The 18,214-nt window shown below is 41.3% G+C and overlaps 1 protein-coding gene across 13 annotated transcripts in view; it reads right to left on the bottom strand.

Moving 5' to 3' along the window:
* Positions 1-18,214, bottom strand: part of LOC136885272 (inter-alpha-trypsin inhibitor heavy chain H4) — a 143,361-nt gene that overhangs the window by 92,778 nt on the left and 32,369 nt on the right. For all 13 annotated transcript variants that reach the window (XM_067157763.2, XM_067157770.2, XM_067157769.2 and 10 more), the window contains exon 2: positions 5,752-5,924. In XM_067157763.2, coding sequence (XP_067013864.2) covers positions 5,752-5,924 — 173 coding nt within the window. The remainder of the gene's footprint in view (positions 1-5,751; positions 5,925-18,214) is intronic.

The raw sequence follows: 18,214 nt of genomic DNA, 5'->3' as shown, positions 1-18,214 counted from the left end.
GCCCTTGTAAGACAGACCCTCCGATGAGGGTGGGCGGCATCTGCCATGTGTAGGTAACTGCGTGTTATTGTGGTGGAGGATAGTGTTATGTGTGGCGTGCAAGTTGCAGGGATGTTGAGGACAACACAAAGACCCAGCCCCCGAGGCATTGGAATTAACCAATGAAGGTTAAAATCCCCGACCCGGCCTGGAATCGAACCTGGGACCATCTGAACCGAAGGCCTGTACGCTGACTATTCAGCTAACGAGTCGAACATTATTATTATTATTATTATTATTATTATTATTATTATTATTATTATTATTATTATTATTATTGCCCATTGTTTGAGATCGGATTTCTTGGCGGAATTTTAGAGGATTTTTAGTAGTATTTAGCGGATCTTGAAAATATAAGTTGGCAACACTGCTCAAAGTGAAACATTTAGTGAAATTGACAGGCTTTTTGGAGGAACAAAACGGGACAATTAACGGTTTTTATAATGCCTTTGCTGGCAGGACCTAGTGTTTACAGTGCACTACGTCTTCTGGTATAGGCTAGAGCAATTTTGTTACTTTCATTGATCTGTCTCTGTCTTATCCTTGGCTTTGACAATATGAAAGTGACTGAGGTATGAACGATGCTAGTATTGCCATTCCTTATGCAGCCAGTCCCTGCTATGAATGGTGTGAAAATGTTGCTCATAGGGTCAGTTGGTGCATACATTTCAGTGGGCTTGGCAGACTGATATGTAATCGCAACTCCTGGCTCGGTGAGGAAAGCAACGGGAAACTACCTTACTCCTCATTTCCCTAGTACGCCTCTTCAGTGATACCTAGGCCATCTATGACAGCTGATGGTGGAGCTGTTGAGGATCCAACCAGCCTTAGGGCTGTGAAATGAATATACAAAATTGAAAAGATCAACATGAATAAGTTTTAATTTGTTATAATTGTATTGCATTCAATTTGTATTCTCTTTACACGACTATCACTTTGACTCATACTCATCACTAAATACAGTTTGTTTAACAACTGCAGGAAAAAAATATTTCGCAAAGTGTGACATGGATTTAAAATTAATGAGAACTGTGATAAGAAATATTGCGAAAAATTTCTTTCGCAAAATGTCATGACGTATGGATTATAAATGGCTTTAAAATTGTCGAGAAATGTGTTGTGAAGAATTGCGATTTTTTTTTTCACAAAACGTCGTGACGTATGGACTATAAATTTCTTTATAATTATCGAGGGCTGTGATAAGAAAAGTTGTGAAAAATTCATTTCGTGTAATGTCGTGACCCTTCTCCTACACAAATCTCCTGGCCTGAGGGACGGCGTCACCGTCTAAGAGGCCCGCCTCCCCCTTCAGGAGAGGAATGCAAACATTTAGCAGTAGCATTAAAAGGTCCAGTACCCAGTTCAAAACTGTGAAATTAAGTAACTTAACCTTCTACAACCCTTATCCGAAATCCACATCTCTAGAGAGCGAGCCGGGCGAGCTGGTCGTGCGGTTAGGGGCGCGCAGCTGTGAGCTTGCATCCTGGTGATAGTGCGTTCGAACCCCGCTGTCGACAGCCCTGAAGATGGATTTCCGTGGTTTCCCATTTTCACACCATTCTGAGGCTGTGCCTTAACTAAGGCCACGGCCGCTTCCTTCCCACTCCTAGCTCTTTCCTATCCCATCGTCGCCATAAGACCTATCTGTGTCGGTGCGACGCAAAGCAAAATTTTAAAGAAATCTCTAGAGAGCCATGAGATATTGTTTTATGTAAGATGAATGGGTTTCCGCTGAGAGAAGGAAGTGTTATCACATTTCAGTCAGGTTGTTCAAGTGTCCGAGTATTAGTGCTTGTTAGTGTCGCTTTACACTGTGCGAGATTTATTATTTATTCGTCTGTGATTAATTTCAAAAACGTATCAGAATGCCAAAGATAAAGCCATCTATAGCCGTCGATTAAAGGAAAATTACTGTTTTTCAAAATTTGGCTAGGATATTTTTTCTACACATTTTATTTTCACATTGCTGAGAAATATGGAAATGAAAAGGGCAGCAGGTAACAGATTTACCATTCAACAAAATGCAGATCGTGACAAACACGTAGTATCCAGAATATCAGTGGATAGCAGAGATTGCGTAATATTCTAATATTGACGACGTATAAATGATGAGTTATTTTGATTGTAAGAATTAAATTTAAAACAAGAACCTACATTTCTATCAGGTGTAGCTGTATCTATTATTAATATTATTATTGACGGCATTATTTTTAGTCACTCCACTACGAGTTAATGGTAACATGGACAATGCAAATATTTACTATTTTGGGTAAATATATTTTTCTTCACATTTCTGGGTAATTTCCTCGCGCATATTTTAAGTCATTTCTTGAGGATTTTATGACATTTTATTGATAATTTTTGAGCATTTATTACTTAATAAAAAACCGGGCCCTGATATTATTAATAATAATAATGATAATAATAATTCAAGAAAACGGTTTGGAAAAATCCACTGCAGAAGAAAGGATAGGCTTACACAAAATGGAAAGAGCATAGGTATAACTAGGAATATCTACAACAAAAAGTATTTATCTACAAAACCTCAAAATGCAACACTACAACACAGTAGTCAAACCGGAATGTGAGTGAATGTCTAGTACTGAATTACAAGCTGGATAAGTTAGAAGTAGACCTACTTGAAAGAAGAATTATACGGAAAAGTACTCGGTCCGATAAGAACTACAGAACTCTGGAAATCATGAACTAATGTGAAATATATCCGAACTTAGAAAACATAACAGAAATATGCAGAAGAGGCGATTTATATTTTTTGACATTTATGCAAAATGGATGACAATAGGTTAACCAAAGAGATCTTCAAATATCTTTGGAACAAGAAGTCAACAACAATTTGGATTCATGAAGTGAAGATAGATTTGGAATGAAACAATATAAGACAAGAAAGAAACAGAGAAAGAGAGAGAGAGGGGGGGGGGGGGAGATTTTTAGAAAGCAAGTGTTAAAAATGGAAGGATTCCAAGGTCGGGAGGAAAAGAAGACATGGTGAGCAGATGAAGAAATATTGGAGGGAGAAGAAGGAACAACAAAGGATGAAACATTAAAATTGTCACGTGGTCCCTAGAAGACCCTAACGGAGAAAGAAAGAAAGAAAGAATAACAATAATATAATAATAATAATAATAATAATAATAATAATAATAATAATAATAATAATAATAACAATCGGAAACAGAAGACCTGGAGGTCTCCCGTTCCAGGGATCGGTGAATTTCAAATCGATCACATTGCCATAGCCTATCTCATCCCATGCAGAGTGAGGTACACGATGTACAGGTACGCCGAGGAGCAAACGTCGATTCTGATCACTACCTAGTGAGAATAAAGGTAAAATTCACCCCGAAGAAAATTCATCATAAGAGGTCATACATACCGAAGTTTGACACGACACAGATTGGAAACACTAATCTGCAAGAAGTGTGGGAAAGGGAACTTGCAGGCACCTGGGAGAAATTCCGCAACAAAATCATCCAGAAAGCTCGAGAGCAAATTCCCCTGAAAAAGAATACTAAACACCCTTGGTGGAATTCTGAATGTGAACGTGCCTTGAAGAAACGAAAAGAACATTCCAGAAATATAACAGCAAGAAATCACCAGAAAACCAAACATATTTCAATGAAACCAGAAAACGAGTAGCCAAAATCATCAGGCAGGTCAAGAGAAAACACTTGAAGCAACAACTGGACTCGATTGAAGATAACTTTCGTAACTACAACGTACGAGATTTCTACAGGGAATTCCGAGGACAAGTCCGTGGGTATGCTCCTCAAAACCTGGCTTTCAAAAGATCAGATGGAAAACTTGCACTCAGTAATCAGGAAAATTGTCAGGAACTAGCAGTTTACTTGGCTGATCTCCTCAACTGTCCAGAGCCCCTTACAAGTTTCCATCAAGAACCCCCAAGGCACACTTTCCCAAAATCTCCACCACCGACAGAGGAAGAAATTCGCGGCCACATCCTAAAACTTAAAAACAATAGGACCTCCGGAGAAGATGGCATCATTGCGGAACTTCTGAAAAATCTTGGACCTAACTCCCTCAAGGAACTCACTCAAATCGTTACAGATATCTGGCAATCGAAGAAATTACCTCAGGATTGGAAGTGTGCCCTAATCCACCCATTACACAAAAGGGGAGATAAGACTGACGTGAACAATTACAGGGGCATTTCTCTTCTCCAAGTGACATACCAAATTCTTTTTTTAGCTTACCTTTTGAAGAGAACGCAGGAACAACTTGAAAACAGTATTGGCGACTATCAAGCAGGCTTCCGCCCTGGTCGCTCGAGTACAGAACAAATATTTAACTTGAAGGCAACTCTTAAATACAAAGCATTGAGGAACAAACCGGTCATCTGCATTTTTGTTGACTTCAGGAAAGCGTACGACTCGGTTGATCGACAGTCTCTCTTCGTTATTCTTGAGGAACTGGGGCTTGATTCCAAGACCCTCAACCTCATCAAGGCAACACTCACTGATACTATCTCCAAAGTTAAATTCATGGGGGAGATCTCTGAACCATTCCCGATTAAAACTGGCGTCCGACAAGGTGACGGTTTATCTCCGCTTCTTTTCAACCTCGTCCTAGACGAAGTTATCCGCGAGTGGGAGAAGGCATTGAAAGACATGGGATACTGGCGCCCCATACGACTAGGACGACCCAAAGACGGTATTGAGATATCATGCCTCGCTTTTGCAGATGACCTTGCCATACTGACAGATGATGTAGTCACAGCCGTTAAACAAATTGAAACCCTTAGTGAATGTGCTGGAAAGTTTGGTCTACAAATTTCCTTCGAAAAGACCAAGTTCTTCTGTTCAAAACTTGACATCCAAAATTTGAACACGACATATGGGCAAATCAGCCGAGTACCACACTTCAAGTACTTGGGAGAAATACTTGAACCAACGGGAGGCGAGAAGGCTGCCCAGAAAACTCGCCACAAAAATTTCGGAAAGCCTACGGTAGGGTTCACAACCTATATAATACAAAGTGCTTGTCCCGCCATGCAAAGATCAGACACTATAATACAGTAATCAAGCCCGAAGTCTTATATGCCAGTGAGACCCTTACACTAAATGGGAAAGGTGACCTAGAAAATATTTTAAAAGAAGAAAGAAGAATGCTGAGGAAAATTCTCGGCCCCCGAAAAACAGAAGATGGATATAGACTGAGGTCACGCAAAGTGACAGAAGAGCTTTCCAACATTGCAGCAGACATCCGCAAAAGACGTTTGGAATTTTATGGGCACGTTCGCCGGCAAGTAGACTGACACACAAGATTCTCACCTACATAGAACATCTAAAAAATATTCCATGGGTACTGGAAGTGAAGAAGGATCTGGAAAAAGTCCATATGGACTCAACTGACACCGCAATCAGAAACCTCTACAGGAAAAAGATTAATGGATGGAAAGTGCAACCAGAGAACGAAGTGAAAAAAGAAGACTGGAGCAAAGTGGACAGAAGAACGAAAAAGGATCCACGGAGAAAGGATGAGAGCTGTTTGGCAACTCAGAAAACAGAATCGTTAGAGCTTTGCGTGATTCATTGGGTCCATACGCACATAATAATAATAATAATAATAATAATAATAATAATAATAATAATAATAATACAAGTACAATAAATAGGTTATACCTATAAATGTTACTTCTATGGCCAAAGGATGTGTCGTTAGTGTTCTACTCACAGGTTAAATCCCGCAATGAAGGCTGTTTCTGGTAGCACCATGCTGAAGAACACTTCCTGTGCTTTAGGAGCAGGGTTGGCTATCCTGCTCACTACCGTAGTCTTGGCGTAGCGGTGAGCGATCCTCGAATCTACGTGCATGCTGTACATTTCTGGCTTCTGCAGCTTCGGAGCCTAAGAACAAAAAATTATTGTATATTATGTACAGGATAGAAGATATCCATGAACTCTGTAAGCCAAGTAATGCAAGAAAAGGTTATTTATGAAACAAATAGGCTAATGTATGTTGTATTGCTACTGCCGGGCCGAATAAACTCTTTATTGGGCCCCTAATTAGATGAGAAATATGAGGTTCCTGTCACATTTCATAAAGTTTAATAATAATAATAATAATAATAATAATAATAATAATAATAATAATAATAATAATAATGTTCTTGTTTAGGTCATCATTGATTTGATGAAGCTTCAGAAACTAACCGAACAAGTCCTGGGTGGCTTAAGATGTGTCGTATCATTCTATCTCTTCTTCTGGTCAAATTTCGCCAAATCCTTCTTTTCTCATCAATTCGATTTAGTATCCTTTATTTCTGATTCGATCTACCCATCTCACACTCAGCATTCTTCTGTAACACCACATTTCAAAAGCTTCTGTTCTCTTTTTTCTGAACTAGTTATCATTCATTTTTCACTTCCACACAATGCCGCGCTCCAGATAAAAGTGCTCAAAAACGTCTTTCTAAATCCTATATCAGTGCTCGAAGTGAACAAATTTCTTGTCTTGAAAAAGACCTTCCTTACTTGTGCTAGTCTGCGTTCTATGTCCTCCTTACTTCTGATATGGTTAGTTATTGTAATACCCAAGTAACAATATTCACCTACTTCCTACTTCCTAATATAATATTTCCTGCATCACCTGACTTTATTTGACTGCATTTCATTACGTTTGTTTTGGATTTATTTATTTTCATCTCGTACTTTCTCCAAGAGTTTGTCCATACCATTCAGCAATTTATCCAGATCTTCTGTACACTCAGGTAAAAAACAATATCATCGGCAATAATAATAATAGTAATAATAATCTATACCAGTGGCGTATCCTGGCATCTCCACTGAGGCATGCAACTTGTAACCATGCAGTTAACACAATGTATTAAGTAAATTTCAATTCTACTCACCCTAATTACATGTAGGTGAACTCGAGCCAAACAGTTTTACTGTAAGTTTCTGGATTGAACGTGCGTACACAATTCTGGTTTTCTCTTTTTAAATTTACGAGGGTCCGCCTCTGTGGTGTAGTAGTTAATGTAATTAGCTGCCACCCCCCCCCCGGAGACCCGGGTTCGCTTCCCGGCTCTGCCACGAAATTTGAAAAGTGGTACGAGGGCTGGAACGGGGTCCGCTCAGCCTCGGGAGGTCAACTGAGTAGAGGTGGGTTCGATTGCTACCTCAGCCATCCTCGAAGTGGTTTTCCGTGGTTTCCCACTTCTCCTCCAGGCAAATGCCGGGATGGTACCTAACTTCAGGTCACGGCCGCTTCCTTCCCTCTTCCTTGTCTATCCCTTCCAATCTTCCCATCCCCTGCAAGGCCCCTGTTCAGCATAGCAGGTGAGGCAGCCTGGGCGAGGTACTGGTCATCCTCCCCAGTTGTATCCCCCGACCCAGAGTCTGAAGCTCCAGGACACTGCCCTTGAGGCGGTAGAGGAGGGATCCCTCGCTGAGTCCGAGGGAAAAGCCAACCCTGGAGGGTAAGCAGATTAAGAATAAGAATAAGAAGAAATTTACGAGGGAAGGTAGAGGTCTCGCGGCTTTAACTATTTGCATCTTTTCATCAAACGAACGGCCAGTAAATGGCTTTTCAAACTGATTTACAATTATATCCGTTTTAGACTCATCCATCGTTAATACCACATTACGCAAAATATAATAAAACGACGAATAGCACAGGAACAGCACACACAGAATGAACTCGCTAATCAGCAAAACACACAATGAATTAACTCACTAGTTAGCCACAACTTAAGCACTGGAGGTAAGTCACCCCAGTGGCATTGGTCAGTTTCGTCACGTTGGGTTTTCGCTAGGGGGTAATCTGTGTGTCCCGTTCGCTGTAAACATGTCGACTTTCTCCAAGTTGCTAACAGATGGCAGAGGGTAGCACGGGTATGGGGCGACAAATTCTGACCAAGTTTCAATTGCAGCGACATCGTTCGGAGGGTTTCAGAACTACGTCTGCCACTGAATGCAATTTTAAGATTGAATGCCTTACGTCGTTAACTCCTGCATTTGCTGTCTCTTTCTTCCGAGAGTGGAGTAGACGGCGAGACTACACCAGCACCACACGTAATCAAGCAACGGAACTAGTACAGTTGCGCGGACCTTTTGAACTTCTGAGAGATGAAATCGTTAATATTTGACCTGAAACAACCTAAAATCGTAAATCAGACAGTTCTTTGTGTTATCATAACGCATGCAATGAATGCCTTGCATTCAAGGAGAATACGCCCCTGATCTATACCCAATGTGATATACCGACTTTAGGAAGGGAAATTGTGAGAAAGAGACTGAACAGATTTCAGTGATCGAACCCTCATTTTAGATACCGGTAGTCTTAAAATCCTCTGAAAAAATAGTAGTTTTTTATGACTGCTGAGTTTCGTACATAATTTTCTTATTTTGTTCAAGTAGATCGTGCGTTAGCTGACTTATTAGTTAAAAGGCCCTGGGCTACGCACCATGTGTCAGCTGGTATCATCGCTACTAGCTACAGGGAAAATTGCTCGTTTCAAACAGGAGTGTTAGCGTACTGTTAAGACGGTAGCCTGAAGTAACTACGAAGTATGGTTTGAAGCCTTGTTGTTCTGAACAAATAGGGTTACGTTTTCTATATGAAATTTACCTAGGGAGTTGGTCGTGCGGTTAGGGACGCGCACTGTGAGTTTGCATTCGGGAGATGGGTTCGATTCCACCGTCGGCAGGTCTGAAAGTGTTTTTCCGTGGTTTGCTATTTTCACACCAGGCTATATCTTAATTACGGCCACGGCTACTTCCTTCCCAATCCTAACCCTTTCCCAACCTGTGAGGTGTTAGTGCGACGTTAAAAAGAAGTAGGATTTCACGAGATATGATAAGGTATCTGAAGGTGCAATATTACACGTCTTTTATTTGTCATTTCCACTCTGCAGCATGTCTTTCAGTACAGTTCATTAGAGAAGCCGGTAAAGATTCACCTGTCTGCACGAAGATGTTTGCCAGAGGGCAGAAATCTTTCGCAGAGTTCCGGGTCTCACGTTGTGATGAGCAAACTGGTTTCTTGCTGCCGCCGTGTGTCTAGGGGACACGTGACGTCACAGTGCCTGACTTCTGGCGAGAAGACGAGAAGAGAAAGAGAAAGCTATATCGGCTGCCAGTATCATGGCCTTCTATAGCAAGGGACAATATGGGACTGACCTGCTTCAGGACACTGGTTACCACAATGCTGCATCATGGTAGGGCTGCCATACGTCCTGAAAAAGCGGGATTTTAGCGTCGAAGGAGATAATAATACTAATAATAATAATAATAATAATAATAATAATAATAATAATAATAATAATAATAATAATAATAATTTTTTATGGTTTTCGAAGACGCCAATATGCTTTCGAATACCACCGAACCTGTCAAGCTGGGGTCAGAAGGCCAGCGCTTCAAGTGTCTGAGCCACTCAGCTGTAACATAAGTACATTCAGTGTTTAGACTCTGTTTTCGAGACATTTTCTACCATTAGAGTAAGTTTCCATTTTAAATTTTATAAGGTCCCTATTTCTGGTAATCTCCTTGATATTTGGTTATTTTACTTCAGGTTATTACTTTTTTTAAATTATTTAATCCGTTCACCGTCCAGGGTTGGATTCTCCACCAGACTCAGCGAGGGATCCCACCTGTACCGACTCAAGGGCAGTGTCCTGGAGTGTGAGACATTTGGTTGGGGGCGGGGGACCAGTACCTCGCCAAGGCGGCCTCACCAGCTGTGCTGAACAGGGGCCTTGTGGGGGACGGGAGGACTGGAAGAGACAGGCATGGAAGAGGAAAGGAAGCGGCCTTTGCTCAAGTTAGGTACCATCCCGGTATTTGCCTGGGGAAGAAGTGGGAAGCCACGGAAAACCTCTTCAAGAATGGCTGAGGCGGGAATGGAGACCCTCCTGCTCAGTTGACCTCTCGATGCCGACTGGATCCCGTTCCAATCCTCGTGTCACTTTTCAAATTTCGTGGGAGAGACGGAAATAGAGCCCGGGTCTCTGGAGGTGGCAGCTAATCACTTTAACCACTACACCACAGAGGTGGACGTTATTAATATCATCTATTTATTGATTTATTGTCCGGCTCCATGGCTAGATGGTTCGATTCCCGGTAGGGTCGGGAATTTTAACCTTAATTGGTTAATTTCGCTGGCACCGGGGCTGGGTGTATGTGTCGTCTTCATCATCATTTCATCCGCATCACGACGCGCAGGTCGCCTACGGATGTCAAATCAAAAGACCTGCACCTGGCGAGCCGAACTTGTCCTCGGACACTCCCGGCACTAAAAGCCATACGCCATTTCATTTCATTGATTTATTTACGTTATTTATTTTATTATTTATTTTACATCGTTATGCCCTACTTAGGAGCTTAGCTGATGTGTCGGCCTTCTTCTCCCAAAATCTCTTCATCCTCTCGGTGAGCTTCTTCCTTCGTTCTTCTGCCCAAGGTATAGTGGCTCTGGTGTCGGGTTTGTCTTCAAACTGGTGATTGTCGAGTTTGGTTCTGAATTTACATCTGTCCTGTGCATTGTCTTCCGAGATGTTGATTTCCTGGATATCTGTTTCAATTTCACGAAGCCAACTGTTCTTGGTTTTAGGTGAAAGGGCCAGGTTGAGAATTCTTTCAGTCTGTTACTGTTCATTCTGATAATATGTCCATAAAATTTCAATCGTATTTTTCCGAAAAGTGTGAGATACATTTTCAGAATGACAATATATTTCCTGGGATGATTTTTTCCCTTCAGATTCCCTCTATACAAACTGGGCCAGGATTCTTTTTTTTTTTTCCGGAATCAGTGAGGAATCCCATCTTTACTGCCTCAAGGGCAGTGTCCTGGAGCGTGAGACATTTGGTCGGATATAAAACTGGGGAGGAGGACCAGTACCTCGCTGTGGCGGATGGGAACGTAAGCGGCCGTAGCCTTAAATTAGGTACACTCCTGGCCAGTACGGGTTACTGGGGTCAGAAAACCCTTCATGGAATTTTTACTAGAGAAATTATAAATAAACTGGCAATAAACAATTGAAAGTCTACTCAGTGAGTTGGCACTTTTGAACATTCACGGGGACACAATTGTAAAACCAACAGATCTCTTGAATTTATTTTCTTCGAAGCCCCGGAAGTTGAATTTTAGATTGTGATCTGAAATTACCATTCACTGTTGACCTTGATCATTGTTCTGTATTTTAATGTAAGATTTTTTAGTGTATCGGTACTGCAATCTGAATATCAACAGGCGCCGTTCCAGTCCTCGTATCACTTTTCAAATTTCGTGGCAGAGCCGGGAGTCGAACCCGGGCCTCCGAGCGAAGGTGTCAGCTAATAACACTACCCACTACAATGTCATTAAACATGAATTAATATTAATTTGTGTAACATTTATGCATTTACAACAGTAGTAATATTGTTGTAGTCCGCCTCTGTGGTGTAGTGGTTAGTGTGATTAGCTGTCACCCTCGAAGGCCCGGGTTCGATCCCCGGCTCTGCCACGAAATTTGAAAAGTGGTACGAGGGCTGGAACGGGGTCCACTCAGCCTCGGGTGGTCAAATGAGTAGAGGTGGGTTCGATTCCTACCTCAGCCATCCTGGAAGTGGTTTTCCGTAGTTTCCCACTTCTCCTCCAGGCAAATGCCCGAGGCGACGGCCGCTTCCTTCCCTCTTCCTTGTCTATCCCTTTCAATCTTCCCATCCCCCCCCACAAGGCCCCTGTTCAGCATAGCAGGTGAGGCCGCCTGGGCGAGGTACTGGTCATTCTCCCCAGGTGTATCCTCCGACACACTGTCTCACGCTCCAGGACACTGCCCTTGAGGCGGTAGAGGTGGGATCCCTCGCTGAGTCCGAGGGAAAAACCAACCCTGGAGGATAAACAGATTAAGAAAGAAAGAAAGTAGACCGAATATTGTTGTAAATTTTGATGCTGGGATTTTTCTCTGGAAAGGAGAAATTCTATTGCTCTGGTAGGGAAAAATGCTGTTGCCCATCTAGCAACACTGGCATGCCGGCTAAAAAGCGAGCCAAGTGTAAGGAAGGTGATACACATCTTAACACATCTCGTGGTGAAGCGTGGAGTTATGAGATTATCCGACTTGGCGCGTGAGTGCGCGCTAGGCATAACTAACACATACCAAGCGTGACGCATATGGAGGCGGCTTTATGGCTTGTTCCACACTTATTTATTCCTTGTACATAACCTTACTCTCCGCTGAGTGTAGTACTATGTGTAGTACGGCGGAACGTCACCAGGTTACAAACGAGTTCATTTTCTTTGTAAATTAAATCATTGAAATTCTTGGGAAGATCTGTTGGCAGCTCTTCTGATGGAAATCAACCGCTACTGGCTGTTGAGTGAACGCATTATAATTGAGTCGATGAGTCTGAAAAATAGTCATCTCTATCAGAACATTTTTTTTTTTTTTTTTTTTACGGGAGATGAATAAACGAACACTTTCAAAACACAACAGACGTATAGAGGTTTGTATTTTTTCAAACTTAAATAGGTTCTTTTACACAATATGCCAACAAAGATTTGTAATAAGATCTATATATGTCGGTGCGACCTAAAGCAAATTGGGAAAAATCATCAAGTCTAGACTAAGATGAGAGGACATCTTAAATCGTGCATCGTCTGAGATTTTTTAATAGAGTAAAAAGAATAATTTTGTAATAGGCCTACTTTTCGTGCTGGGTTAAACTCTATTTATATACAGTATTACACAATACGCAGTATATATATTCGTTTAGGGCCAATGAGACCAGATTAAATAACTGTTAACATTTTTTTTTTTTTTTTTTCAGCCCAGAATCGCTGCATTCTTGTCTTGGCAGTCTGCCGTCTTTCCATCGTCCAAACAGAGTTCTGCTTTTGTTCTTCATGACAGCCCTTGAAGTTGTTGATTTATAACCGGTACTGTGCTCGATGTGAGATGTCCTCTCGCCCTAGTACAGCCTTGCTGAAGTCCTTGCTCACCTCCTGGAACCACTTGTCAGAAATCTTAGGTCTACTACCAAGTATCTGAAATCACTTCCCATCTCCCCCTGTAGGTGGGGCGGTTGCATATAAAGCCCACGGTATCCCCTACCTGTTGTAAGCGGGTACTAAGACGGGCCCCAGCGGCTGTTAACTTGCGAGCGTGGGTTGGCGACGACGGTACCCTTAGCTGAGTCTTGGCATTGCTTCCACTTACTTGTGCCAGGCTCCACCCTTTCATCTATTCTATCCGACCTCATCAATTCTTCTTATGTTCGACCCGAACGCTATTCGGTTCTGAGGCCTAGGAATTCTTTCATTTTCACGCCCTTCGTGGCCCTTGTCTACCTTTGGCCGATATTTTCATTTTTCGAAGTGTTGAATCCCTTCCATTTTTTCCCCTTTGGTTAGTGTTAATAGAGGATGGTTGCCCAGTGTCCTTCCTCTTAAAACAATAATCACCACCACCCGGCTTTCCATCCATTCTAAAGAGGTGCCCATAGTATTTCAGTCCTCTTTCCTAACAGTCTCCATCTGTCGTTCATTTTTCCGATACAGATCTTCATGTCCCCTTAACCTCTATTGTCCATTTACATTTGTTGCGCCCGTTATCCTGCCAAGCATTTTTCTCTCAACTTTCTCAGCATCTCTTAGACAAGCCTTCCCAGTCATTCGGAGGCACTCAGTGGACAGAGTATTCAATCCCCCTATTTATTTGTGAAGTAATATTCAGTATATTATTGGAAAAATCTTATAGTCCGGCGTTTTAAGGGTATACGGAAAGCCCTATCTTCACAATGTTAATTTACGTCACCTTTAAGGAACATTTTCTCAGAAACTGTTTGACGCAGACTCTTGAAAATTTTATATATTATAAACAGGCATATTAGCTGTGTACTGATGCTAAGATCATTAAAATAAAGATCATTTTTTGGAAAAAATATATATTTTTAATAATGCAAAATTTTTTGCTAATATTCTCCTGAATTTTTTCCAGCCTACCTCAGAAATTTTGCAATATGTTTGTTTATATTGCTTCAGAATATATGGCATACTCTTACAAAGGAGTACTGAAAATTTCATAGTGATATCTGTAATAGTTTTTGAGATAATGTTCCTTTTGCAGGAAAAAAGTAACTTTGTGGGAAATCGCTTCCAAAGTTTCAACATCAATGCATGCCTGGTGCATTGCTGAGATAATCAGTATCCTCTTGCAATTCATCAAGAAGCTTTTTCTTGGTTGCTCTCCTGTTTCTTCCACAGTTCATGATGTACTTGGTAGCATTTTCAGATGATCTTAGTCTCTCCATGTCTATAGAATGCATAGCATTTACTGTTCGGGAGCCCACCTGCTGCTCTGCCCTTCCCTAATGACCGAGTGCCATAAACTAATCTAATATTTATAGTGTAAAGGCTCTTGTCTTGTTGTAAACTATTTATAGCTGAGGAATTGAAAAACTTGACACTGTATTAACAACAAGCACAGAAAAGTTCTAAGTCAGTAGCAAGGCCAATATGTCTCTTTGTTTTCAAGGAAATTCCATACTTTCCACACTCTTTGCAACATAATTTATGCTTTAATATATCAGATAAAATCGATATATCTATCACTTCGTTAATTTGAGGTCCAGTACGAAAGTTATCGTATTTCTGTTGGACACCATTCAGTTTTCTATTAGATGAGCACTCAGTCCCAGCATCCGTCTTATCAGACGGGGTTTCAGAAATATTTTCACTCACGTTTATTAGGTTAGGTGTATTCGGCCCTGCTTCACATCGTGGATGTTCTAAACAATGGGTTTTGGCAGAGTTGAAGAAGGACATTTCATCTTTCGCCACACGTTTCCTGAACATTTTGTTCGAAAATCGAGGCATAACTTCCACAAACTTTACATAAACTCACAGAAAGATCTTGCGAAAAAACGTGGCCCAACCTGTTGCTAAACAGCAAACAAAGGACTACCAATAATGTAAGCTGTTACAATATGACTAAAATACAATAATCTAAGACAACGCTACTTTCAAACAAAGAAATAATTCCTAGATCAGCACGATATGCACAAAAATAATGAAACGTCAAAATGTTGACAATAAGTCATCCGCCATGCCATGGCAGAATACTCACCGTGCGTAAGACAATAAATTTTTAAAAAATCATTTAAAATGCTTCTATACATTATTTGTTCAAGATTTATATGTCATTTTAAAGAGGAAATTCCAAAGTTTAATAACAACCAAAAAACCTTTTTTTGATTTTCCCCTCCAAAATTGCTTTCCGTATACCCTTAAAGGAGTTTCCATTGTCTTTGAATGGCGGTTCGTCTGGGTCACAGCAAAGTCCCTTCTTACACACTGTAAAGTCACCGAAAGCATCAGAATTTTTGATATAATACGTATCTTGCGAATATTTATGGCCAAAAATTGTGCTCTAAATTAGCAACCATTTTGTTGGACGTAGATCTCGATAGGGGAGGGAGGCTATCTTATGACATTACATGGGAATATTGTGTGCTGGATCAGCTGCCATATTGTTGGACGTAAATCTCGATAGGCGAGGGAGGCTATCTTATGACATGACAAGGGAATATTGCGTGCTGGATCAGCTGCCATATTGCTGGACGTAGATCTCGATAAGTGAGAGAGGCTATTTTATGACATAACATGGGAATATTGTGTGCTGGATCAGCTGCCATATAGTTGGACGTAGATCTCAATAGGTGAGGCTATCTTATGACATGACGTGGGAATAATGTGTGCTAGATCCGCTGCCATATAGCTGGACATAGATCTCGATAGGTGAGGCTATCTTATGACATGACATGGAAATATTGTGTGCTGGATCAGCTGCCATATTGTTAGACGTAGATCTCGATAGGTGAGGGAGGCTATCTTATGACATGACATGGGAATATTGTGTGCTGGATCAGCTGCTATATTGTTGGACGTAGAATTCGATAGGTGAGGGAGGCTCTCTTATGACATGCCATGGGGATATTGTGTGATAGATCAGCTGCCAAATTGTTGGAAGTAGATCTCGATAGGTGAGGGTATCTTATGACATGGCATGGGAATATTAGCTGCCTCTGTGGATCCGTGGTAGAGTGTCGGCCTCTGGATCCCAAGATAGCGGGTTCAAACCCGGCAGAGGTAGTCGGATTTTTGAAGGGCGGAAAAAAGTCCACTCCATGTACGATGTCGGCATGTAAAAGATCTCTGGTGATACATTTGGTATTTACCCAACAAAATTAATTAAATCTCAGCCATAGACGCCCAAGAGAGATTCGGTTTACTCTGTCTGCCGTCGAAATTGACGAGCAGACAGCCAGATGGCGTCAAATCGAAATGTCTGCACACGGTAGCTGAGGCCATACGATTATTATTATTATTATTATTATTATTATTATTATTATTATTATTATTATTATGGGATTATTGTGTGCTGGATCAGCTGGCATGTTGGTGGACGTAGATCTCGATAGGTGAGGGAGGCTATCTTATGAACTTATGACATGCCATGGGAATATTGTGTTCTGGATCAGCTGCCATATTGTCGGACGTAGATCGTGATGTTACATACCTACTTATCTCCTCTGTGGGTGGAGTGGAAGCGTGAATTATTTGTACCCCCGGCATGTCGTTAAGAGGCTACTAAGAGGGGAACAACGAAATAATCTGTACTTGCTCTCTCGTCTTCTTAGCCTGAAAACGTATTCATGATCGTATGTTTTTCCTTGGAGCAGAGAAATTTACATATATTTATTGCCAAGGCTATCAACTACGTGATACGGAGGTAATTAAAAGAATGAAGCGAGGGGAGAGAAAGTTGGGGGGAATGAAAGATGTCCCTGTCCTCGGATACCCAAGTATCATCAACTCGCAAGAAAATAGTGTGATGAGCTTCTAAAACTAATCAGGAATAATAATGCACTGACTGAGAATGTCAAGGTTTGGGTACAGTTCAACGCTACAGACTATACTATACGCGAACCTTTTCTTGAGCCCTCAGCTCCCTAGTGCTGAATCGGTAGACCTCGGTTATCTTCGACATCCATATTGGCAACCTTTGAAACACAAACTATGCATCGCTGTACGACATCTGGCGTACACTTTACGAACTAGTACTGATGTTGTTTACACAGCAAAGCCAAACTATATAATTCATGCTAAATGATGTATGTGTGACAGAGTTTTGGCGTAAGGTAATAAATGTTTAGAAAATTCATATCGATCGATCATATTATCGATTCAATTCAGATTTCATTTCCAGCCAGTTGGCAGTATAACCTGAACCGCCAGCGCTCCCTCCTTACCCCTCACCCCGTAAAAATCGGGCTCAAGAAAAAGTTCGCGTATAGTACATATGCCTTCGTTATCCGTTTACGAAGGGGGAGGGCCATTGTACTTCGACATGACAGGGGCTGTTGGTTAGAGAATGCTTGCTATTCTATTCTTTTATATTTTGTGGCTTAAGAGAATAGATTAAATATTTGCTATGTCTGGCGGGGTTTCTCAGTGATTATGTAAACAGTTTGAGAGGAACTTCTGTGTAACAGGCACTTTGCCAATGTGGTATGGGGTATGGCCTGACATTTTCCTTAAACCCTTGTCACTTACGCAAAACTTCACACAGAGCGATTCGCATGAGGTCGATCAAGGAAATAATAATAATAATAATAATAATAATAATAATAATAATAATAATAATAATAATAATAATAATCACATGATTAAAATGGGAATGGCTTATCAACTCAGCAAAGACGTTTACATCTAAAAGTCCATATGCTTGAACGCAAAACTTAGACATTGCACTGCCATAAGACCAGAAGCTTTGTACGCAGCAGAATGCCTTGCTATGAACAAGAAGGGTCTGATAGAAAATTTTGAAATTAAAGAAAAAAACATATTAAGGAAAATTCTTGGCCTAATTGAAGACAACTGTAGGTCTACCTCTCTGAAGTAGTGGGTAGTGTGATTAGCTGCCACCCCCGGAGGCCCGGGTTCGACTCCCGGCTCTGCCATGAAATTTGAAAAGTGGTACGAGGGCTGGAACGGGCTCCACTCAGCCTCGAGAGGTCAGCTGAGTAGAGGTGGGTTCGATTCCCACCTCAGCCATCCTGAAAGTGGTTTTTCGTGGTTTCCCACTTCTCCTCCAGGCAAATGCCGGGATGGTACCTAACTTAAGGCCACGGCCGCTTCCTTCCCTCTTCTT

The sequence above is a fragment of the Anabrus simplex genome, chromosome 14 (genome assembly GCF_040414725.1).
Source record: "Anabrus simplex isolate iqAnaSimp1 chromosome 14, ASM4041472v1, whole genome shotgun sequence".
Classification (NCBI taxonomy): domain Eukaryota; kingdom Metazoa; phylum Arthropoda; class Insecta; order Orthoptera; family Tettigoniidae; genus Anabrus; species Anabrus simplex.
Note: the sequence above shows the minus strand (reverse complement) of the source record. Positions and strands in the feature narration are given on the sequence as shown.